Source organism: Argopecten irradians, chromosome 2 (genome assembly GCF_041381155.1).
Source record: "Argopecten irradians isolate NY chromosome 2, Ai_NY, whole genome shotgun sequence".
Classification (NCBI taxonomy): domain Eukaryota; kingdom Metazoa; phylum Mollusca; class Bivalvia; order Pectinida; family Pectinidae; genus Argopecten; species Argopecten irradians.
Genome location: NC_091135.1, coordinates 47,231,435 through 47,257,699, shown reverse-complemented (window position 1 = coordinate 47,257,699; position 26,265 = coordinate 47,231,435). Strand labels below are relative to the sequence as shown.

General features: G+C 34.4%; 1 protein-coding gene across 1 annotated transcript in view; it reads left to right on the top strand.

Annotated features, from left to right (window-relative positions):
* The window catches only part of LOC138315733 (uncharacterized), an 86,690-nt gene that overhangs the window by 32,099 nt on the left and 28,326 nt on the right, over positions 1 to 26,265 (top strand). Inside the window, 25 exon segments of the mRNA XM_069256977.1 lie at positions 1,344 to 1,427; positions 3,411 to 3,494; positions 7,614 to 7,688; positions 8,212 to 8,238; positions 10,423 to 10,569; positions 10,937 to 11,020; positions 11,134 to 11,292; positions 11,706 to 11,852; positions 12,176 to 12,334; positions 14,171 to 14,254; positions 14,521 to 14,583; positions 14,833 to 15,000; positions 16,633 to 16,716; positions 17,110 to 17,289; positions 17,593 to 17,676; positions 17,796 to 17,963; positions 18,250 to 18,333; positions 18,991 to 19,095; positions 19,392 to 19,454; positions 21,889 to 22,131; positions 22,504 to 22,707; positions 22,990 to 23,247; positions 23,523 to 23,606; positions 23,797 to 23,964; positions 24,137 to 24,379. Coding sequence (XP_069113078.1) covers positions 1,344 to 1,427; positions 3,411 to 3,494; positions 7,614 to 7,688; positions 8,212 to 8,238; positions 10,423 to 10,569; positions 10,937 to 11,020; positions 11,134 to 11,292; positions 11,706 to 11,852; positions 12,176 to 12,334; positions 14,171 to 14,254; positions 14,521 to 14,583; positions 14,833 to 15,000; positions 16,633 to 16,716; positions 17,110 to 17,289; positions 17,593 to 17,676; positions 17,796 to 17,963; positions 18,250 to 18,333; positions 18,991 to 19,095; positions 19,392 to 19,454; positions 21,889 to 22,131; positions 22,504 to 22,707; positions 22,990 to 23,247; positions 23,523 to 23,606; positions 23,797 to 23,964; positions 24,137 to 24,379 — 3,249 coding nt within the window.

The following is a 26,265-nucleotide window of genomic DNA, read 5'->3' as shown; positions in this document are numbered from 1 at the left end:
CTGACCAGCCACCATCTGAGATTTTAGTTTTTGAAGTTTGTTCCTGTTATTTCTGGGAATACCTGAAGGGATTTGTCTGAAATGTCATATGTAGGTACCCCTAGGTCCCTGGTTGTGCATATGGCACTTTGGCACCGATTGGTCAACAAGACGGCCAACTGGCAGCCATCTTGGATTTTGATAGTTTTTTACCTCTATTTCTCAGAAAATACTGAAGGGATCATTCTCAAATTTCATATGTAGGTTTCCCTAAGACCCTAGTTATGCATATTGGGTTTTGGGATAATGCCGCCAGGCAGCCATCTTGGAATTTGACAGTTAAAGTTTGTTATCGCTATTCCTCAGAAATACAGAATGGATCTTTCTCAAATTCATATATAGGTTCCCCTTCGGCCCTTGTTGTGCATATTGCAATTTGGGCCCGATCGGTTGACAAGATGGCCGCCAAGCAGCCATCTTTGATTTTGATAGTTTAAGTTTGTTATCGCTATTTCTCAGAAAGTACAGAATGGAACTTTCTCAAATTCATATGTAGGTTCCCCTTCGGCCCTTGTTGTGCATATTGCGATTTGGGCTCGATCAGTCGACAAGATGGCCGCCAAGCAGCCATCTTTGATTTTGAGAGTTAAAGTTTGTTATCGCTATTTCTTAGAAAGAACTGAATTGATAGTTCTCAAATTTCGTATGTAGGTTAGGGCCCTAGTTGTGCATATTGCTATTTGGGACCGATCGACTTAAAAGATGGCCAACAGGCCACCATCTTATCTTGTATTTTGATAGTTGTAGTTTGTTACAAAAATTTCTCAGAAAATACTGAAGTAATCTGTCTCAAATTTTATATGTAGTATGTTTGAAATTGAAGTTTGAAATGCAGAGGAAAGATCCCTCTTTCCATTGTCAGACATAGATCCTTCTTTGGTGGGTGCCAAGATCCCTCTGGGATCTCTTGTTAATGACTGATCCTATATGTTCCTTCCATTGATAAGTACTTTCAACACTCTGTGCTCATTTATCTAATGATTTCATAGCTTGAAATGAAGAGTGTCTCTATACATAATTAACAGTCTTTCTATTATAAAACCCTATCATGTTTTCTGTTATAAAACCCTATCATGTTTTCTATTATAAAACCCTATCATGTTTTCTATTATAAAACCCTATCATGTTTTCTATTATAAAACCCTATCATGTTTTCTATTATAAAACCCTATCATGTTTTCTATTATAAAACCCTATCATGTTTTCTATTATAAAACCCTATCTCAACTATTGACTAATAATACAAGGACGACATCTATACTGTAACTGCCTGCCCTAACCTATACAGAACGTTTGTTCCCCAGGCCACTACTAATGTAACCAAGCTAGCCAGACAGGACGCCGAATTACAAACTCTGCGCTCACAGCACGCGGAGTCGTTAGCCCAGGTAGATTCTCTGTGTATGGTCACAGTTAGCGTGTATTAACCTGCTTCTGTCTCACTGCTGTAGATGGTGCTGCCACCTGGTGGCCTGAATATTTACTGATATTTATTCTATACTATATATGCTTCACCGAAATCTTCTAATTCAACTTTTCGAGTCTTGCTTTCAGTTTTTATGTTCACGTGTTAACCGGGGTTTTTTTCACAAAATTTTGAAGTATTGATATCACAAAAAAAGTATTAATAAGAGGATCGTTTGATTTATTATTTTCAATCATTATTTGCATTATGTTCAATTTTAGATGTACAATTATTTTTATTTTTTTTTTTTTTTTTTGTGGGGGGGGGGGGAACACAGTACAAAATTTTGTTGTATGTTACTGTACCTATTTTTTTTATGCTTATACTTTTTCAAATTTTTCCATGTTAAATTTAGTTTTGCTATTTTACAGTGGGTGTATTTTAGATTTACTTATAAGTTTTGTATACGTAATCCCGCTATGATATAGATTTTAGGAAATTATGAATGATATATTACACTTTATTTAAGGGTTTATACATGTATATTTATGATTGTAGATTATAATTTGTCATTAAAACAGTACTCATATTCATGATATGATGAGCAGTTGAAAATCATTTACATATTTGGCCAAAACGAACACAAAAGAATATGGATGGGTGCTGGTGTTCAGTTTGTAAACAAATTGGACATCCTGATGGTTTGAGATCAGCTGTACCAAATCTCAACTGTTTATCATAGCAGTTATACTTATATTGTTAATGTATTTTTTTGCATAAGAAAGCTCAAACAGATTACATGTTATGGTTTAAATTGCTTTGGGTTTTTTCTTTAAAAAAGGCAGATTTTTTTTATTTTTTTTAATTAATAGACTTTTCTCCCATACTTCACAGGGATATCCTGCAGTTGCTAGAGAAAAGATAACTCTATCTTACACAGGGGGATGTAAGACAGCTCACATGCGCTAGACAATAACGTGACATCATCAATACATGCGGCGTAACTGTGGCGCGCATTGTAGATGACGTCATCAATTTTGACGCATAACTACGTTCCTGTGATCATGGCGCGATGAAAAGGCTGGATATTTCATCATTTTTTTCTACTAAGTATGGGAGAAAAAGAATCTTACATGGGTCTGTGAAGTGGACAGGGATATCTCAACCCTCATGAAAGATTTTGGCCGTCAGCCCTCGGTAAGCCTCGGGTTGACCGGCCAAAATCTTTCACTCGGGTTGAGATATCCCTGTCCACTTCACAGACCCATGTAAGATTCTATTAATCCATATCTGATATAATTCCAAATTTTACTATTTTCATGAGGAATGTATAATTGCGTTGATCCCATTAAGGCTTGAAATAATGAAAAGGTAAACTAGTTTTATGCAGAAAATTACAGTTTTTATACAATTTAGAAATGGTAAATAGACCTACTTATCTTACAGGATGTATATTTTGTATTTGTTATGGGTTTGATGTATCACACTTGATGTTGATTTACTGCTCTAGATGCAGTGTATGTTGTATGCCTGTTGATGTCTTGGTTTTATGTAAGATGGTGGCGGTTTAATTATTGTAGCTGTTTATTTTTGTTTGGGATTATTTTCACTTTTTGTTTTTGTTTTTGTTTAAAATAAGCTTGATCTTTTAGATTAAGTTTTATGTTTTTGAAGATTTTATTTTTGCTTTAATATGATTTTGTCCTTATTTTTCAATCAGTGAAGTATTATTTTATTTATGAAACAAATGTAATTCCAAATGGATAATATGGAATATTTTTACAAATTCATAATTGACAAAATATCCTCAATTTGTAAAGATTCATCGGGCAGGCCTACCTAATATTTAAATATGCATGTTTTTTTCTTGCATCATGGCTTTAGTTTTGGAATGTTAAGAGTTATCTCCCTTATGGTGTTGTACCCCTTTGTGTTGTGTTTACGTTTGAGTGACTTTGTGATACAGGTGAAAACCTACATCTCCAAGCTGGCCAGGGCCGAGGGGGAGATGCAGATGATTCGTGCAGAGAACTCAGAATCTGTTGCTCAGGTTAGAGGGCAATGTGGACGGTATAGCTACCCCCTGTTGCTTCATGACTCCACTGGCGGGAGTGTCTTACTCCAAATTCTATGTGGACTCATTGTCATGTGCTTTAATTCATTTATTTAATATTCCACTTATATAGTTATACTGAGACTTCTGTATTGTAAGGCCTGAAATCAACTTACTTAAAGTACCTGGAAGTTATCAGGTTTTTTCTGCCAGAGGCAACAAAAAATTATTGAAAAAATGAAAAATAATTCATTGGTTAAAAATGCACAAGCTGCAAGAATTCCTTAATGATGTTCGAATTGATTCTATTATGTAAACAAATGATTTTGATGACTTTGAAAAAACGCAGAAGTCTGAGTTTTGACATATCCGGGCATGTTTGTGTTGTGCTTTTTTAGGTCATCTGACCGAAGGTCAGGATGACCTATTGTCATCATGTTTCGTCCGTCGTCGTGCGCCGTCCGCCGTGCGCCGTGCGCCGTCCGCCGTGCGCCGTGCGTCGTGCGTCGTGCGTAAGACTATTTATACAAAAGCCTACTCCTCCTTAACCCTAGAGCGGATTACATCCGTATTTGGTGTGAAACATCATTGGGGAAGGACAATCATATTTTATATAAATGAGCCTGGTCCAACCCCTTGGGGCTGAGGGGTGGGGCCCCAAAAGGGCAAATTTTCTTAATTTTAGCTTTAAAATCCTACTCCTCCTTCATCCTTGAATGGATTTCATCCATATTTGGTGTGAAACATCATTGGGGATGGACAATCATATTTTATATAAATGAGCCTTGTCCGACCCCTAGGGGCTGAGGGGTGGGGCCCCAAAAGAGCAAATTTTCTTAATTTAAGCTTTAAAATCCTACTCCTCTTTCATCCTTGGATGGATTTCATCCATATTTGGTGTGAAACATCATTGGGGAAGGACATTCATATTTTATATAAATGAGTCTGGTCCGACCCCTAGGGGCTGAGGGATGGGGGCCCAAAAAAGGGCAAATTTTCTTAATTTAAGCTTTAAAAATCCTACTCCTCCTTCATCCTTGAATGGATTTCATCTAAATTTGGTGTAAAACATCGTTGGGGAAGGACAATCATATTTTATATAAATGAGCCTGGTCCGACCCCTTGGGGCTGAGGGGTGGGGCCCCAAAAGGGCAAATTTTCTTAATTTTAGCTTTAAAATCCTACTCCTCCTTCATCCTTGGATGGATTTCATCCATATTTGGTGTGTAACATCATTGGGGATGGACAATCATATTTTATATAAATGAGCCTTGTCCGACCCCTAGAGGCTGAGGGGTGGGGCCCCAAAAGGGCAAATTTTCTTAATTTAAGCTTTAAAATCCTACTCCTCTTTCATCCTTGGATGGATTTCATCCATTATTTGGTGTGAAATATCATTAGGGAAGAACATTCATATTTTATATAAATGAGCCTGGTCCGACCCCTAGGGGCTGAGGGATGGGGCCCAAAAAAGGGCAAATTTTCTTAATTTTAGCTTTAAAATCCTACTCCTCCTTCATCCTTGAATGGATTTCATCTATATTTGGTGTAAAATATCATTGGGGGAAGGACAATCATATTTTATATAAATGAGCCTGGTCCGAACCCTAGGGGCTGAGGGGTGGGGCCCCGAAAAGGCAAATTTTCTTAATTTTAGCTTTAAAATCCTACTTCTCCTTCATCCTTGGATGGATTTCATCCATATTTGGTGTGAAACATCGTTGGGGAAGGACAATCATATTTTATATAAATGAGCCTGGTGACCCCTAGGGGCAGAGGGGTGTGGCTCCAAAAGAGGAAATTTTCTTAATTTAAGCTTTAAAATCCTACTTCTCCTTCATCCTTGAATGGATTTCATCCATATTTGGTGTGTAACATCATTGGGGAAGGACAATCATATTTCATATAAATGAGCCTGGTCCGACCCCTAGGGGCAGAGGGGCGGGGCTCCAAAAGGGGAAATTTTCTTAATTTAAGCTTTAAAATCCTACTCCTCCTTCATCCTTGAATGGATTTCATCCACATTTGGTGTGAAATATCAGTGGGGAAGGACAATCATATTTTATATAAATGAAATAGATCCGACCACTATGGGCAGAGGGGCGGGGCTCCAAAAGGTCAAATTTTCTTAATTTAAGCTAGATCCTACTCCTTCTTCATCCTTGGATGGATTTCATCCATATTTGGTGTGAAACATCATTGGGGAAGGACAATCATATTTTATATAAATGAGCCTGGTCCGACCCCTAGGGGCAGAGGGACGGGGCCTAAAAAGGGGAAATTTTCTTAATTTAAGCTTTAAAATCCTACTAGTCCTTCATCCTTTGATGGATTTCATCCATATTTGGTGTGAAACATCATTGGGGAAGGACAATCGTATTTTATATATATGAGTCTGGTCCGACCCCTAGGGGCTGAGGTGTGGGGCCCCAAAAGGGCAAATTTTCTTAAATTTAGCTGGCCCACTTCCTGTTTTCAGATTTCGGTCTCCAATCTCAAGGAAAATTGGTCTATAGGGGTTTTAATTGATTCTGAAGGGGAACTTTAGGTGAGGACAATCATATTTTATAAAGGACCGAGCTAAGACCCATGGGGATAGTATGGCGGATGTCCAAATTGGAAGCTTTGCTGAAATTTGGCTTTAGAATCCGTAAATGGGTTACAACCATATATGGATGAAGGGCTACCAAGTTTGTTCAACGAATGACATTTATCTATTTCAGAAACTTACATATTCAACTAAGGAGTTCCTTGTATTGTTTATATTAATCGTTAAACAATACTTTATACTGTGACTTTGTTGTTTTGTGCAATGAGTCAGATGACCGTTAAGGCCCATGGGCCTCTTGTTTTATGAAACATGTTAGATGTTGCAGTATTGATCAACTGATAATGCTTAGTGATTAGTGTTAGAGACCTTGGAATGGTAACCCGGTTACAAAATGCTTGGAATGGCAGCTGGATGTGGATGTAAATAAATACTTAAAACTGGACAAGGGATACTGATGTTATTTTCTTTAACAGGTTGCTTTATTTGATGTGATGGAAAATGGTGGAAATAACATTTTTAATTTTGATGATGTCTTCTCTGATAACAGTTGTGGGCTTGTGTGACTATGTGATTGGATTTTTTTTTTCAATTCGTTTAATAATAATTTTTGTTTACTAATATTGGTTGATTAGTTATGTTTCAAAACATTTTGATCTTAGCGGCCTGTGTTTGTCATAAAGAAATCATACATTTACATGGAATTCTTAAATCTTTAAAGAGTCTGCGCATGTGCTCCATTGCTTACTGGAAAATCTAATTCTGATGGAATTATTGTTTGAGCCGAAACTTTTTCTTCCAATAAGCTTGCCTTTCAGCTGCATGATACGTACCTCACATGAATTATTCAGCCAAGTTATAAGGGAAGCTCCCTTTTATACCATGATAGCTACTGAGAGAGGAATCTCTAAGTATCTATAGCAGGATCGACCACATCTGTGTGTATTGATACAGCTAACACACCCATGTTACTCCATTATACCAATGCATGCCTCTCACCTTCTAATATTTCAAATATATTAAAATTGTATTATTATAATCCAATTGTGGTGTCGTGTTTGAATAATATTTATCTCTTTTGTTGATAAGTATTTTGTTGCTTTTTTTTAACTTATTTATAAATGTATACATATACAAACCATTTCTTTTCAATATACATGATGTTTGATGTCTCCATATTCACAGATATTATAATAAGGGCTAATTTATCATAGCTGTGTAAAATTCCTGCCAATGTATAAGCTATGTTAAAATGGTGTGTTTCAGCTTTACATCCCTCTACTTATAAGTGAATACCTGCTGTATATAATTGTTGTTTTATTTATTGTCGATTGTCTCCCCTTAATTATTAGTGTAAAATTAATTAAGTTTGTAAGTTAATTACCCTTGTTATTTCCCTCATTTTTGTATAAGTTAACTGTCAGTTTGTCATCCTGGTGATGGATATATATCTTCTGTAAACTCCCTATCCCCTGCTTGTCTTGGCACTAACAACTGTACCTCAACAGATTATGGCTTGCTATCTTTGAATGGATGGGAAATTCATACAGAGTTACTTCCCTTTACAGGTTCAGAAGTTGACAGCCACTTTACAGAAGTTACAAGGTGCCTCTAAGGATACTAGGGACGCTCTCACCTCAGAAGTAAGTATTCTACAAGTGTCTTATCATTATATCATTGCTTTACAGTCTGCAACGTAACAGCTAGAAATCTAAATCTTCAAATAAACCCAAAATGGACGCCAGTGGAGTGCACTATCTCTCCCTAGTCATTTTTGTTGATAGAATATGTGTCACGATATTGTTACACAACTGATCATGACCTCGCATCAAATTAAAACCCTGCATAATGTGGAAAATGAAAATGACCTATTTGAAAAGAAATGTTCTGACCTATAAGCGTATAATCATAATACATTTCTGTATATTGGAAAGAAAACCATTTTTGAACAACACTTTATACAATGCCTTGCAACTGAAACCATCTTATATCCATCTGATTTAAAATCTCAAGTCAAAATTAATGTGTTGAAATACCATGTTTATGTCTAAAATTTCTTGCGCTTCTTAATCCCTAAATTTTGGCTATTACTTGCTGCAATACTTGTGTTTAATATTTTCTTTTTTTGAGTAATTTGTCTAATGTGTTTTTGTGTCTCTTTCAAAGTTAAGTAATTACAGAGGTACCTACTATGTAAGTGTCTATATAGGTATTAATGCTTGCCAGTACACAAATCTTGATGCTATATTTATACCGTAATCACCCAATAAACACATACCTTCTGATCTTCAGAGATTGTCAGTGTACTTTAAAATGCTCTATGTGAGCAGGTAATGATAGTAAAATAATTAGTTTTTGAGGGAAAAAATCATTAAAAATATAAGAAATAAACTTTCTATTAATATATGCTCCCAATGCAGATAACTATATATTCCAAAAATACCTAGGGTAAATAACTACATCTTCAAAAAATATCAAAGGTTGATAACTAAACATTTCAATAAAATTATGTTAGATAACTATATTCAAAATAATACAGAAATTGCGAGGATTGATAATTCCACATTTTAAAAATACAAAATATTACAAAGGTAGATAACTCTTTATTTGCTAGTGAAGATATGACAATCTGTGGATGATGTACTGTTATTGGGTGTATTACTGTGAATAGTCTATATCATATTCTGAGGTACAGTCTGGTCACATGGGAAGGAGGATGGCGTTAGAATTAGGTCTGGTTGGATTGTGAGTGGTCTATTGGAATTGGATTAACCTGATCAACACACAGCAGAGACATATATCTAAAACGTGTTTTTGGAGGGTTTAGGGGAATCACTAATGATTAATTCAAAATAAAGCAGTGTTTTTCCAAACAGTTGTTTGAAATTTTAAGTGTCTGAAAGAAGGGAGATAACTTTTGAAGAAGTAAGGAACATTGCTTTTCAAAAGTTTTATAAAATCATGCAATCAACAAATCTAACTGTCACAAATTTTGGAAAAACACTGAAAGGGATAGGTAGATTAGTAATCATTTAGTCATAATTATGTCATTTTATCAATCTCTGCTGGATTTAATTTAAGAATATCATTTTAGCAATAATTACTATTTATGTATAAAATATTGATGCTAGTGGTCATGTGTTGTTGCTGTATGATTTGATCATTATGAAATATCAGTTTAATGTCTATCATGATCTCCTTCCCAAGTGTGTAGGGGTACTCAACATTGTGCATTACTTCTATCTAAAGGAATGACCATGATTATATATCTACATAATACAGATTTTCATAATTTCAAACCTGTATGTATTTTGAATGACTTAACATTTCTATTTGCATCCTTTTGAGATGTTACTAAATATTTGTGATTTACAAACAATACCTTATAATTATACAATTGAGCAGTAGCATGACTAACCCTCTGTTTAAACTAGCTCTCACCTTGAAATAACTAGGACTGTATCAACTATCTCTCTGATAATACAATAAAGGCACTACAATTGGTCCAGTCACTCTTATAGTCTTGTTTAGTGTAGTACTAGTTTAATGTTTTAATTTCATTTTCCATGCATTTTACACTGATAACAAACTTAATGCATATAGAATGCTAGTCTAACAAATGTCCTTAATCAGGACAGCCAGTGGTATCAAACAGGTCAACTGTGTTACTGAGACAGTTGGACAAAATGAATGGGAAAGGGTACAGAGGAAATGGTATGGTAGAGATTTGAGTCACCGAGAGTTGGGGATTGAGAGTATATAACAGAAAAATCTGAAAATGGAAGAGAAAAAAAAAATTTAAGTTGGTGAAAATGAGGATTGGTAGCATGTTCTCTCGGTGAGAACTTTTTTTTGTAGAATATCAGACACAACACCTAACATTTAACATAACATAATACGTGTACTAAATAATTAACAAAGACAACTAACTGATTTTACCTGTATACAGGTATATAAACTGTGACAATAGACAGGTAACAATTAATATTGCCTGTTAATTTGTAATAATAATGTCAGCATGCATTGACAAAAACAAGAGGGTTTTGGTTTAAATGTTCTTTTTTTACAACTTTGATTTAACTTTTAAATATGTTTTGTTGCATTTTAATTGTGTGCTTTTGTCACTTTGTCTGTTTTGGTTTTAAGGAGAAACAATTATTAATAATATCACTACTTTCACAATTTTCACAATCTTTTTCTGATTCACAATTTTGTTGTCCTCTGTTATACTCCTAGCACACATAACATCGACTATAAATGATTTAAGTTGACCGGTTAAACTAACACAGCCTACTGTAGTTTGAAGCTTCTGTTTCAAACATTGAAGTATATGAGAAATTAGATGTTTACATGAATATCTACACTGGAATATTCTAGGTGGCAGACCATCATGATACCATAGTGAAGTTGAGGAATGAAAACCGTGAAATTGATGACAAACTACGGGAAGCATTGTCCACAGCTCAACACAGGGGGGATGTCATCAAACAACTTCGGGATGAGGTCAAACAGTATCAATCCAGGGTCAGTATAAAGGTCATATAGACCCAGTCCAGGGTCAATAGATAGGTCAGAATAAATGGTAAACTGTATCAATCCAGGCTAAGTATATATAGGTCACACAGGCCTAGTCCAGGGTCAATAAATAGGTCATAGTGAGAATATAAGTAAAACCATATCATTCTAGGGTCAGTATATAGGTCAAACAGACCAGGAATAAGGTCAAAGTAGTAGGTCATAGATACAGACTTTGGTCAGTTTGTAGGTCACACAGACCCAGTCCATAAGCCTTATTGTAAATTGTCATTCAAAATCTATTATATTCTTCAGTAGAAATTTTAAATATATTTTTGAGATTGATTTAAAAAATTTTTTTTATTCTGATCACTAGGGTCAAGACTTCCAGAGAAAGATGGAAGCTATGGACCAGGACCTCCAGCAATCTCACAGCCGCTACAGCGCCCAGTGTCGGGAGGTCAGTATATAGGTTACAGTCAACCTATCAATCATTTAGCATTATTGTAGTGTACTTAGCTTATGTACTAACTAATGTACAGATAATGATGGAGTTTATTTGTTGTTGTGCAGATTGACCGCCTACAGACAGAGGTTCAGGAGCGTAACTTGACCGCTAGTCAACATGAAACCTATTTCAAGTCAGAAGTGGCTGATAAAGAGGAGGAAATCCATCGACTAAAGGCTGAAGTTAACATCCTTCACGAGAAGCTCTCCCAGACCACCTCACAGGTACAGTATACATCCACTAATTAACATGTCAGTTACATTTAGGTCAGAAAGGTCAAGGTTGATACATTGTCCAAAAATTCAACATAAAAAAATGTCCATGCAGAACTATCAGATTAGAGATTCTCAATTCCAGTTAGATCTGGGTAACCCTTAATAAGATATCTAGATATCAAAGATACTGATAATATCAACTTTCAGTCAAAACCGTATATAAAAATTTCACAGATGGGAAGGTAAAAAAGATTTCTGTGGCCAAGTGGTCTTTATACACATGTCACATTATGTTGAACAACAATTTGAGACCTTAAAAGGTGTTTTTTCTTAAAGCTTAAATGGTTGATGATTTTACTGTAAGATTATTTAATGACGAGGTTTCTTTCCACTCTGATATGTTACTGTTTTCTGATTTTTAGTTACTGTCTCGAGAGGAACAGATAGCCAGTCTGAATGCTCGTATCAAGGACATGGAAGCAGAAATGGGGAGGAAGGATCTAGCCTTACAGAAGTTTGATGTCGACCTTCTTAATGTAGATCAGGAGAGATGTAAAGCTGAGGATACTGTAAGTACTAATGTGTATGATAATCATTCTCTTACTTACCTACAAATAATATATATTTACTTTACTCACTCGTTAGTTAAATTGATTTAGGAGCAGTGATATTATTGTAAACCAATCAGTTTAGGTTTTCATTTTATAGTCTCCTTGTCACATTATTCTTCTGCGAATGAAGTTAATCTAGCTTAACTTTAAATACATGTAGTTTAAAATACTTCTTGTCTAATGAATTTTGTGAAATATGTATAACCAGCAACATATTAGATAAGTGTTTAGAACGAAGAGTCTTTGATCTATAGTAATTACTGGCATTATTTTGGTGGTAGGTTTCGAGACGTGACATCAGTATTCAGCAGTTGGAGCAGGACCTCGCCCAAGTAAAGGCCCAGTACCGCGAGTCTGTGGAGGAAAATGGACGTCTGGAGGCTCGTATACAGGCCTTCGCTATCAATGCACAGAGTGAACAAGACGTGCTCAACTCAGAGGTAAGGGAGACAATTCCAACACAGCTTTTAATAAAAGATTTCTTTGAGAGATATAACATTATTTTACTACACATCCTTTTATTCAAAAGTCTGTTTTGTACAATTGAAAATAAAAATAAAAACAGTTGCTTTGGAAATTATATGAAATTTTGCTAGTTTTATGTTTGCTTTCTCTTTATCTATTTTTTTATTTTTATTATTGGACTTCTAACAAAAGGAAGGAAACAGTGTTTATAAATTAAGTATTATTATAAAGTTTTTAGTTGTATCTATTTCAACATATACAGATCACTTATCTGGACTATTCAAATTGTTGTTCACCATATACAGAACACTTGTCTGGACTATTCATATTGTTGTTCAACATATACAGATCACTTATCTGGACTATTCAAATTGTTGTTCAACATATACAGATCACTTATCTGGACTATTCAAATTGTTGTTCAACATATACAGATCACTTATCTGGACTATTCAAATTGTTGTACAACATATACAGATCACTTATCTGGACTATTCAAATTGTTGTACAACATATACAGATCACTTATCTGGACTATTCAAATTGTTGTACAACATATACAGATCACTTATCTGGACTATTCAAATTGTTGTTCAACATATACAGATCACTTATCTGGACTATTCAAATTGTTGTTCAACATATACAGATCACTTATCTGGACTATTCAAATTGTTGTACAACATATACAGATCACTTATCTGGACTATTCAAATTGTTGTTCAACATATACAGATCACTTATCTGGACTATTCAAATTGTTGTTCAACATATACAGATCACTTATCTGGACTATTCAAATTGTTGTACAACATATACAGATCACTTATCTGGACTATTCAAATTGTTGTTCAACATATACAGATCACTTATCTGGACTATTCAAATTGTTGTTCAACATATACAGATCACTTATCTGGACTATTCAAATTGTTGTTCAACATATACAGATCACTTATCTGGACTATTCAAATTTTTGTTCAACATATACAGATCACTTATCTGGACTATTCAAATTGTTGTTCAACATATACAGATCACTTATCTGGACTATTCAAATTGTTGTACAACATATACAGATCACTTATCTGGACTATTCAAATTGTTGTACACTGACCTTAACATATATGTATGTTTATATTTCAATACTTTAATATTAAAAAGTTATAAACAAAATGTCAGTAAACTCTCCTTTACAACCAAAATAGGTCCATATGTTTTTAATCTAACTGTTCCTTTACCTTATGGGACAGAGTGGGTATGCTAATACCACCCATTCATATATTAAACAATAGACAAGCTCGTTAAGTGGCCTTGTGCTGTCAGGTACACACTCACCTGTACAAGTCAGTACATTGTAGACTATACACCCTGGCTACTCTGTGTCACATTAGGCACATTTGTGATTTACCTATTTAGATTTCTGGATTACTTGGTGTTTTTAAGCTCAACATAATATTTTAGAAAGTTACTCAAGTACACATAGCACACCAGGATTTAAAGACTTGTGTTTGGAAAATTACATTCTCTTATCAATATGGCTGGAAATTTGTATTCGAAATCTACATTTGGCTGAGAAATGTTCATGCTTCGAGAGGATTAACAATTGGGAGGTTTTTACATTATCAACACTAGAGAATTGTTTGTTTACTATTTAAAACAACTAGAACTATGGCCTGTGCTAAACTCATGGAAAGGCTCGAAGTAAGTGTTTGTTTTATTAATTTATTTTCAGTATTTTAATATTTATTGGTAAAAGTATAATTTTGATTATCTACAAAATGTTAATGTCATTTGTAATATGTTGACAGGTAAAACGAAGAGAAGAAACCATCAAGCGCCTGAAAATGGAGACCATCACCATGCAGGAGCGAAACAGTAAATATGAGGAAAAGGTGAGTTATCTCCCCTCATTCTTTGTAGTAAGTATATCAGGGGTTAAAAATAAATCTCCAAAAAATTGTATATTTTTCTGTTGTCTGCAATATTGTTAATATATTCTATGGTGTCGCCACATAGTCAAAGTTTTGTGTAAACTGATATATATCTATAGATTTTCAGCACCATATATTGCAGTTCTTTGGTCTGATTTCACATTTGATGAGTGACATCTGTGTTCATTAACAATGTGGTAATGCAATCACAATTTCTACATTTATAGGTAAACCAGTTGGACCGTGAAGTGGATCAACTTAAAATGCAGCTACGCACATCACAATCAGACGTAAGTCTGTCTATTGTAGTCGTCTTTCCAATGGGATTATTTTATCAGGGTCTATTATTACGCAGGTTCTTTACATTTGATTAAAGTTATTAACAATGTCCAGAAATGGTATTGATGCATATCTGCTCCAATGCTTATCTCCATTTGATAAATATGTATAGAATATTAAAGTGCAATAATACTTGAAGGATAATCTATATTTTTTATTGTAGATTATTATGATACTTTATATTGTCAATGTTGGTACAGAATGACACAAAGAAGGGCACTATAAGTAACCTTGAGTCTAACCTGAACGACGTGAAGCGCCGCAACACCCAGTATCAGGAAGATGTGAATCGCCTTGAGGACCGTGTACGGGAAATAAACTTAGAACTATCGTCTCTACAGTCACAGAGTGATAAACAACAGCACAATGTAAGTACAGAGGACTCCACTTAATCGAATATCGGTTATTCAAATATTTCGGTTCTTTGTATAAAATTCTGCGGTCCCGATTTTTTCCTTCTTTATCTTTGTTTTTCAAATCTGTGTATTTGAATAAACTTTTACTTGACCTCCGCTTATTCGAATAAAGTATCTTGGAAATTCTAAAATTAAAATATAATAATTTTCAATTCTACAATGTATTTTCAGTAAAATTTGCCAATATATATTTCAAGATACTTCGTTTTTACTAGAAATCAGTATGGTGAAAGATTAACGTTATCGTATGGCTTGATATTTTATGCACGAATCTGCAAAAGTATTCGACGCTAATACGATTTGCATCAGCAGCAATAGATTCTTACTTTAGTATCATCACTCAAACATCTAATTAAAGCATTTGCACTTTCATATATGTTTATTTATTAACGTAACGTACCTTAGTTCGCGATCGGTCGGAGAAACCATGCTTCCTGACTACAACTGCCATTCATGGGTAGTCTTGTTCAACCAGACTCTTTTGTCTACGCCAGGCATGTGTGTATCAATCGTCTCGTTGAACAAGATATTGAAGCATGCAAAGTCGGTGTGTAATGACTATCGCAAGTTTCGTATGTGTAATATGGATACAAAAAATACTTGTTACGTTGTTTCATTGCTGCTTGAATATGCATTATTTTATGAACTATTATTAAGCTAGTTCGCCACATCAATCAACAATATCAGAAGAATTCTCAAAACATATTTAAGCCCAGTTAACACATGGCTTCATCACCAGCCGCCATTTTCTAATACATACACATGTGCCAAAACAACACTGCAAGTTGATCGGCCCTTTGAAGTTTAATCACAATCGTATGATCATTTTGCCATGGCAAATGTACGTAAATTTGTTCTTTATTTAGTTTCAGAATTGATATGTAAATATTTTTCAGACACAATCATGTTTAGTTATTGTTATCGATCGTTATGCAGACTTTTACCCCAAACTTATTCACGGATCGATCTAACACAAACAAGAATCTAAATGTTCGAACATTGTTTTGTTATCAAACAATTAAAATTGATTTATAATTTCAAAAATAATAACTTGTTGTTCGTTTTAAGTGTAAATAATTTATGTATTGATCACGTGAAGGAAACAATATTGCCTGTTCACATGTATGTGGGTAGGGGGTCAAACGGAGGTGCAAAACGCCATCTTCGCCTAATCGAATACTACTATTAATCAAATATTTTCTTCTGGAAAATGTCTTATTCAAATAAGCGGAATCCTCTGTATTAGAACTATCGTCTCTGAAGTCACAGAGTGATAAACAACAACACAATGTAAGTATCGGGACAGCTTATCAAGGGGCAGCAATATATTGATTTTGAAAAGTAGTACTATTAAGTACTACATTTTGTACTAGGAAACAAGATAGAAGGGAGACAAATGGTTAAAAAAAAATTAAAAACAGAAAAGCATAGAAGGGAGACAAATGGTTAAAAAAAAAATTAAAAACAGAAAAGCATGAAAACAGCTTTTCTTTGATGCCCTGTACAATGTGTTAAATTTTACAGTGGTATCTCAATAAAAAGAAACAAATTTTAAATGTATGACATGTTTCCTTCCTGATACAGATAAGTACAAAGGAGGAACTGTTGGTGAATCTGAAGGCAGATCTGACAAGTCTACAGAAACAACAGAAGGAGACCATGAGTAAGGTGAGGAGCCTCAAATGGTATACAATGTTATAGGATTTAGTACTGATAATGGATACACCACAGGCTTCCTCAGGACTGCAGTGTCTGAGTTATTAAGATGTCCCAACATATTATCATAATAATCTTTGGGCTGAGTATTCTGCTCAGCTCCACCAATAACGTGGCACGTCCTTGAATGATCGTGGCTGTTAATAGGATATTGAACTAATAAAACCAAAATCACCATTCATAGATTAAGATTATAAATCTGAAAATAAAAAATAATTAGTCCCAGAAAATGTTTAATTTATCAGTGTCAGAAAAATTGTCCTGAAGAAACTTCATATACTCCATGTTTTTTTATGAACCTCAGTAATTATTTCCTAAATGCCAATTCCTTCTTTGTGTATCCAGGTCCATATTAGGGATGATACGATCCAGAAGCTGAACTCGGAGATAGGTCGTCTGAAGGGTAAACACCAGGAGAAGTTAGGAGAGGTGAACAAACAGTCCGACACCATCAAAAAACTACAGGAAGCTCTCACTCAGTGTCATGTCGACCTCGACAAGAGTCGCAAACTCACAGAGCAGGAGGTAGGTGTAACTGATCAACCTTAAATGTTTTAAATTCCCAGTATTTTAGTAGTACACTTTATACATTTACACAAAGTCCTTTTTCTAAATTACATTTATAAAATCAAATTCTCAGAATTTGATATTCACTTCTGAAATTCTGTAATTAACATCTGTGCATGGTTAGGAAAACTCAATTATAAAACAGTGAAAAAATTCTTAAATATTTCATCATTGCAATATCCTGATTTAAATGCATTGTATTTTCAATATATTGTGTGAAAATGTAATTTTGAATGTGATGAATGCTGTATTAATTTGTAGGTGAGACGTCGAGATGAGACTATAAAAACCCTACAGGAAGACCTAATGGAATCCCAGTCTCAATACAGTGCTTGTTATAACGAGGTGAGGGCAACATTAATTAGAGCTATATTGTGAAATTCTGTAAAATAAAATTAATATATCATTAAAAGTTACTATTATGCAATAAAAGAACTCAATTCATGGATTATATTGTGTTACAGTTGATGAAGGCTGAGGATGATATTGAAAGTTTGAAGAATGAGAACTCTCACCTCAACCAGAACGGACAGCAGACGTCTGAGGAGGTTGGTCAGCTACAGGAACAGCTTCATCAGCTGGAGCTTGATCTGACCATCTCACAGGAGAAACACAGGACATGTCAGAAAGAGGTAAGAGGATTATAAAGGTCATGTGAGAAAGAGGTAAGAGAGGGAGCTTACAAAGGATAGCTCAAATAGGTGATGGAGTTGGCAGCTTAGAAGGCCATTCAAACAATTCCAACAAAATTGAGAAAGGAAAAGAAATTTTTTGTTCATATATCAGGATGGAAAAGGAAAAGTGAGAATTTTTCAAATTCATGATTAATGTTAGACTTTGAAATGTTATTTGTTACAAGAAGTACAGTATAATATTGAAAAGAGCTATTATAACAAAAAATAAATTTGACATTTACAGGTTGCCCACCGGGACCAGGTAATCCTCAAGGTTCAGGGTGAGCTAGATACTACACAGGAGAAGTACCAGGGATGTATGGAAGAGGTAGGTATACTTCTGTGAGGTAGCACTCAAAAGTAGGCAATAGTTTCCACTATCACAAGGAGACACAAGACAAATATACTACATCCTCCCAAAACACACTATTACAAGGAGACATAACACTAATATACTACATCCTCCCAAAATACACTATCACAAGGAGACACAACACATATACTACAGCCTCCCAAAAGACACTATCACAAGGAGACACAACACATATACTACAGCCTCCCAAAAGACACTATCACAAGGAGACACAACACATATACTACAGCCTCCCAAAACACACTATCACAAGGAGAAACAACACAAATATATTACAGCCTCCCAAAACACTATCACAAGGAGACACAACACTAACATACCACAGCCTCCCAAAACCATCTTTCCAACCATCCTTAAACATCACATCACAGGAGGCTGTTTTATTTAGTAACTTATCTTCGCTGTTGATAGAACTTCAAGCAGAATGAATTCAAATCAGTCGTCAGTGTTATTGTATTCAAAATAATTGTCTATTCTCAAATAAATTGAAATTTTATTGATGTACCATCAAAATGATAGTTAGTACCAACCTGTTAAAGGTGAAATGAAAACTTAAGTTAAAGTACACCTGTGAATAAAGAAAGAGATTACCTTTTATATTGACATTTACAGCTAAATATTCGTGAAGATGAGGTGATTCGTCTGAATGGTCGTGTGAAGCAATTACAACAGGAAATACGAGACCTCAATGCCAAGTGTGAAGAAGATGAAAAAAAGGTAGCGTATAAAAAACATATTAATTGGAAACAGAGAAAAATGTTTTATAGATGAATATACAGAGAGCAGTATAAAGATACCTGTAGGGAATGTGACAACATTGGGTAAAAACACTTCAGATTATGTTTAGGTGTTACTAGAGTGTCTTAAAGGAAGAATGTAGCAAATATAAATGTTGAGTTGGCATCATTAGTGTTCTTTATAAAGATATAATATCCAAATAATTGAAATGTTTCATTCTGTGGAAATGGATTCTTTGAGTTAGATTTGATATTTCATTTTTCATTCTTTTTCAGATTTCGAATGATGAAAAGTCAATTCAAAAATTGCAACATGACCATGAAATTTCGTTACAAGAGGTAAGAATTGTCTATGACTCCAGACTGATCCTGGTGTAAAATCTGTTTTTATTTAGGAATTGATGCACATGCAATGTTTTTTACATAACATAATATGGTGTGTTTGTGAAATTTGTTTGATTTGAATAATACTGAAATCATGCTTGAAAATGAATTATTAGACAAAATAGCTTAATGACAAAAAATATCTATACTGTGATAGTATTACAGAGATTACCTTCGTGAATTTTCACAAATTAACTGAAAATCTATTTTGATTTTGAAAGACACCACCTAGGAAGACAAAAGATCAGACCAAGGGAGACAATTCTCGATATTTATCTGTATTACACTGGAAACATATAAAACACAAGGCCTCAGTAAATCAACATACTGTAGACTTTGATCTGTGTACGACCAACTCACAACAGTACAGGTCTAATGTACTGTATCAGATCGTTTATGGTGATAAAACATTCTCATCACATGGCCAGGTTCAAGTTTAGCTCCATCACATTTCAGAAATTTTATAATTTAATTAGAACTTTCATCATGAAACAAAAGCTGTTATTTTGTATCTATTAGTTAGTAGTTTTAAGTAGAAAACCAATTAACCTCATATTGTACAAAAACTTTTGAGAATTTATCAAAGAATTTGTCAATATTGGCATCACATTCCTGAATTGTCTCCCCTGATCTTGTCTGAGTTGAAGGTAATGATATTGTAGAGCATGTTAGAAGGTTAGGGACCTGTAGACTTGTAGTAATGATAGCTTTCCCCTATAGAGTCAGAGAGGACAAAATGGAGCCGCGGTAATGATACATGTACCCAACGGGACGTTTAATGCTTATATATAAATCTGTACATAGTTTGGTGGGTAAAGGTAGATAACCCAGGCTTTGGTGGAGGAGTGACAGGACTAGAATCATTGTCAGTCACTTAATCTTAACAAGATGAATGACAATAAAAATTGTTGTTTACGTGTATTGCACCATTTCCAGAAATTGAGAAAGGTGGGGAAGGGTGTCAAATTGTATCTGATACTCAAGTCCAATTAAACTCTTATGTTTTGTTTAATATTTCTCCTAGAAGATTTAAAATACATGGGCAGTTATAGTTATAGAGAAAAAAATGACTTTTTTTACCATCTTGTGAAGTTCTCGTTATATAAGTCCTGTAAAATGTATTTTTTTTGTTCCTGTAGAGAGATCTAAAGGTAAGTGCAGGTATGGACCTGCCACAGTGAGCTTAGCTATACCAGATTCATATCTATTTAATCTTCTCCATATTAAGTAACAACTGTAACAGGAATCTGTATGCTAGTTCATCAAACAGTACTTAACAAATTGATATATTATACAATTATAGCAATTGATTATGGTAATTAATGGAGAGAAAATACAGTAAAGAAGTGATATTGACAGAGGCTAAAGCTGGAGGTTTATATTGCTCATGTAATCTCACAAATATGTAGACACAAAGCTGTGTTGAAATATAGTCTACCATTACAAACATAGAAAATATTTCAATTGCGTCTTTTTCATGAAGAACATCACAGCATCAAGATTTTTTTTTGTTTTTTTGCTGTCCTGTGTAATCTTTCTGACATTTTGATGTTAAATAGCATACAGATTCCAAGTGATAATAAATAACACTGATTGACATCCCATTATATTTCAGCTTTACCTAATATTTATTACCATATCTGTGTTTTATAATATTAATGTATATTTTGTCAGCCATGTAGGCCTGAGGTGTGCCCAGTATAAGTATACCTGTGTTCGTTACAGAGTTGTTATATATAAGTTTGTTAGTTAAAAGTTAATTAAGAGATATTAATTTTGACATTTACATCCCTTGTAGCCTACCTATGTGCCACAATCTATAGAAAACATTGAGTTCAGAATTCTTTAATTTTCATTCATTTTCGAAATTGGTGCTGGTTTTGTTTCTTTATTTTGCAATTTCCTCAGTTTAAAAATCTATTTGTTTCTATTTCTGTTTGACTGGTCAACAAAATTTTTTAACTTCTTTTCTCAAATTAATTACATGTATTTATTATGATCAAATTCTGACATCAAAAATCTCCTTATAGGAGATAATAAATCCATTTTCTTCATTTCCTGATACATGTTAAATTGTGTTATCCTTAAACACTATAATTATATACTAAAACAACATATTCTGTATGGATACTAACAGTTTTTAAGGTCATTAGAGAGAGAAAATTAGTTATAATGTATTACCTTGCTATATATTTATTTGAATTGGTCTGTCAAGAGACAATTACTGGACAAAGTAATAATCATGTTATGTAGTTTAACAAAGCCAGTAGATAATTTAAAACTAACATTGGAATAATAATTAGGATGTAGGTGAAGAGAACTGTAGTTTGGTATGTGATGTTAACATGATAAAGGGCGGTATGTAATTTCTGTTTCTAAACCTCTACAGATGAAAAACCACCTGCGGACAATTGAACAGCTGAAGTCAGAACTCCAGATCGCCCGGAGTACCCACGAACAGGATGTCAAACGCATCCAGCAGGATATGGACCTTGTACGCGAGGAGCTGGAAATGACAAGAAATCAGAACAACGATGGACAGAAGGAGAACCTTGATCACAAGACCACCATCATGGCACTTAATGATGAGATTGACAGGATGAAGAGGATGCAGGACGACACAGCCATCGAGGTAGGAATGGGGATAGGACAAAAATAGAGGGTTTAGAGGTTTTAATGTGATGAAGAGGGAACAGTAATCATTGAAAAGGGGATAGGAATGAGATATGGAAACTGGTATTATATTATAAAATTATTTATTTATCCTTAGTCCTTATGTTTACTGTTAAATTGTAAAAGCATGTTGAAATTCTACCGGTATGATTCTAATGACTGATATTTTCATAACATTGAAATGGGATTTAGGTGCATATAATATCGCTCCTGTCTATCATGTTCAAAACATCCCATCCATATTATACATAGAGGTAAATGAATTTTTGTACTTAGATATTTCTTGTATTCTCTATTGTTAATATGAGCTTGAATAATAATTTGTTTACAGATGAAGCGCCAAAATGACCAGCTACATGAACATGAGGTTGCATTGGCTGAGTCTCGCCAACAGATCATCCTACTGGAGGATCAGCTAGACAGTTGTCGTGAGGAAGGTCACGTCATCGAATCTGAACTGGACAGCTTCAAACAGAAGTATGGGAAGAGCATGAACGAGGTTGGACATCTAGAAGGAACGGTCAAAACTCTACAGGTACATAACAAAACTTAACTCAACAAGAACAAATATTCAGAATCGAAAAATCAAAATTAAGAGACTGAGGGATTAATTTTCAAAAAATAAATAACCAGAGTGGAAAAAAAAATCTTTTATTTTAGATCATGGTAAAAGGTAAAGCTACTGAGATTATGACAGAGCCCACGAGATTTGAAATTGAGATTTTAGTTTATCAAAAATAAAAAAATTTTGATATGCAATTTAACATTAGAAAGTAACTGAATAAATAGTTGTTAACATTTTGAATTCTGTATCTAGGATAAGTTGTCTGAGAGTCGTAAGAGAGAGTTGGAGAAGGAACAACAACTGGAGACTATGAAGAGTGAGATGGATAACCTCGAGGCCATGTACCGCGACACAAAACTCGAGGTCACAAAGTTTGAGGAGGTCATTGAGCAGTTGACCACAGAACTGCGGACAACACAGGATGAGCTTTCTATGTCAAACAATCGTGTGCATGAATGTGAGGAGAACATTAAAAACCTCAAGGACAGGAACGCCTTACTCCAGTCAGAGGTATGTTATAATGGTCAACCACACTCTAGTTACAGGTACTTGATAATGATCAGGAGATACTGATAAAATAAAACAAACTAAAGTCAAGCATTAGGTAAATGATACCATGGAGTAAATGTCATGCTTGACTATAGTCAATAAAACAGATGTACAACAGAAAATCACGCATGTATTCCGTTGATCTGGATTAATCAATAGATCATGGCAAATATTTAATGATTTTTTTTAGCTAAGTATTTCTGTTGGTGTAGACTGCAGTTTGATTTCTGTTTCAGTCTCTTACCCATGAAGAGCAAGCTAAGAAACTAGAGAATGAGCTGTTCACCTACCAAGGAGAGCATAGTCACACAGACCAGGAGGTAAGGGCTCAATCACTCCAATCTTATGGATTTCCATTTGATAAAGCTGATGTGGTTCAATCTAAACTAGTAGAGACATTATCACTGTTATATTATTCCTTCAATTTTAGGTTAAAAATGGGTAAAAATTGATGAAGGAGTTGATGTAAAACAAGACATAGATAATCTAACTTCATCCCATTTGTTTTAGTACCTTGACAAGGAGGACAGAATTGCACACCTTGATATGACCCTGGAGGAGACAAGGAGTGAGCTTCAGGCTAAACTCCGCCAGATGTCTGACCAACAGGACCAGATCAATGACCTGAAGGTCGAGCTGGCCTCCGTCCGTGAACAAAAAAACAGTGCCATGAAGGAGGTAGGCATTCCCTGATATCATTGAAGAGTCTATAGTTTTAAAGTTGATGTCATGATTAAATATTGGAATTTTTCAAATCCTTATTTAATTTCTTTTGATATTGATGATTGCTTTACAAATCCTGAATTTTTCATGCAGCTCTAAATTCCTGTATTCCTGCAATGTTTAACAGAATGATCGTCTGGAGCAGAGTATTCAGCAGCTGCAGCTGAACCTGGCAACATCTCATCAGCGTCACAAATCTGATACGAACCGCCTCCAGGACCAACTGTCTCACCTAGAGGCTGAACTGAGACAGACCCAGGCACGTGGTCAGGCCGTGGAACAGGAACTGGGTCACCGACAGGAACAGTTACTACAGAGCGAGTCCGAAGTAAAGTCCTGCCGGAGTGACATCGCTGCCAAGATGGAGCAGGTAGGATTAATTATCTAGTCTCATTACTTAAAAAAATAGAAAATAAATTCATGGATGAAAGTTATGAAGATTTATTCATTTTAATGTAAATCAAGTTTTGTGGAGAAAAAATCTGCTATTTTTGTTGTGATAAAGTGAACATTGATGACGGAGTCATCAGAAATTGTGATTGAAATGACAATGTATAATATTAGTTGATTTATTGGACTGTGGTTGTAATTTATCTTGTGACTAGGGCCGTTTTCTGGTTGGACCTAGTTGTTCGTTTATTTATTAAAGGTTGGCCTGGTGATTTTATAATGTTTTCAGACGAGCCTTGACAAAGCCCTCACAGGCCTGTATCAAAAACCACAAGTCCATCAGGATTTTTACATGAAATAATGACTTTAACAAACAGTCGAACTGGTTGTTCCGAATAAACGATAACGGCCATGGATTTATTGGATTTGAAATGTAAGGGAGATAACTCATTGTTTCTTCAAGTGGTAGTAGGCAGGTAGTAAAGGGGAGTAACTCTAACAGTTTAGAGAGAATTTGTGAGCCAGAGTCAATGGACATGTCTGATCCTGTTGAATACCTGTTGTTCCCACCACTAGTCTGGGATACGGGTCCAGACAGGTATTACAAGGTGTCAGGTATAGCCACACCTCATATCATACCATCAATTTATTTTACCTGTGTCGTCAATAAACGCTGACAAAAATATCCTGCTCATAGAAATCCGTCCGTGGTTAAATAGACCTTGTAATTGTAACACATAGCCCAGTTATTATCTACAGGTACCAGTTAGGTCGTTAGACAATTTAATTATATCTATTACAGCAGAAGGTCTTGTCATATCTCAAGGCATAAATATCTCTATAGGGATAATTTATATACAAAATAGAGGATGTTTTAACATAATTATATCAAAGATTTTGTAAAACCAGTGACAAGAATATAATGTAAAATTCAATTTATTTTTAGATGTTCTTTATTCAGAATTTGTATAAAAAATGTAAATGCTAAAAGCTATAAATTCATTATTTTTAGTTAATAAAATAATTTTCCAACATTATTTAATAAAAAATAATACACTGTATTGATATGTTTTATTAGTTTTCATAATCAATTCATTCATATTTAATTTAGCTTTCTGTGTTGAGCATTGTGAACATGAACTCAAAAAGTAAAGTAATACTTGTCACTGGTGATTTGCTTACATTTCAAATTATTTTGAATTTGTTTATTATTCAATTTCACTCTCTTTGGAATATTTTGAAAGCTCTTACAGTCTCAAGGTATTTACAGATTTATTTAATGACTGGATTTAGCATGGGATATTCCGATCTCAAAGAGAACTATGGAATATTTAGTGTGTACACCCTCTCTCTGAGGAGCACACTTTATTGATGTTTAATGTGAACGCATAAACATTGAGTATAAAGTGAGTCTATAACTGTGTAATCTGTATTACCTATAAACGATGTATAGTCTTTAAATGGGAGGGTTACAACACTTGTAGTTTTACCTGTATCAGAGATGGAAATATTGATAGCAATAGTTCAGAAAATACTTTTGATAAAGATGTTTGGTTTTTTTCGTCCATGAGGAAATTCTTCACTTCGTACAGAAAATACTATTAAACTCAAACATTCAGATGATTTGAAGATTTACATTATCCTCAACTAGGAGAGATTTGACTAGTTGGTTAACTTAGGTATATTATTATCTTTATTCATTGGAAACATTAACATGAATTAACTTGTATATAGAAGTTATTTACACATATTATTAGTATTGCTCTTGACTGGTAGAAAAAATTACAACACATAAATCTCAATTGTGCAGGCAGTTCTCAAATATCTTCAGCATTGTAAGAACAACAATGGCCATCACACCAGGAT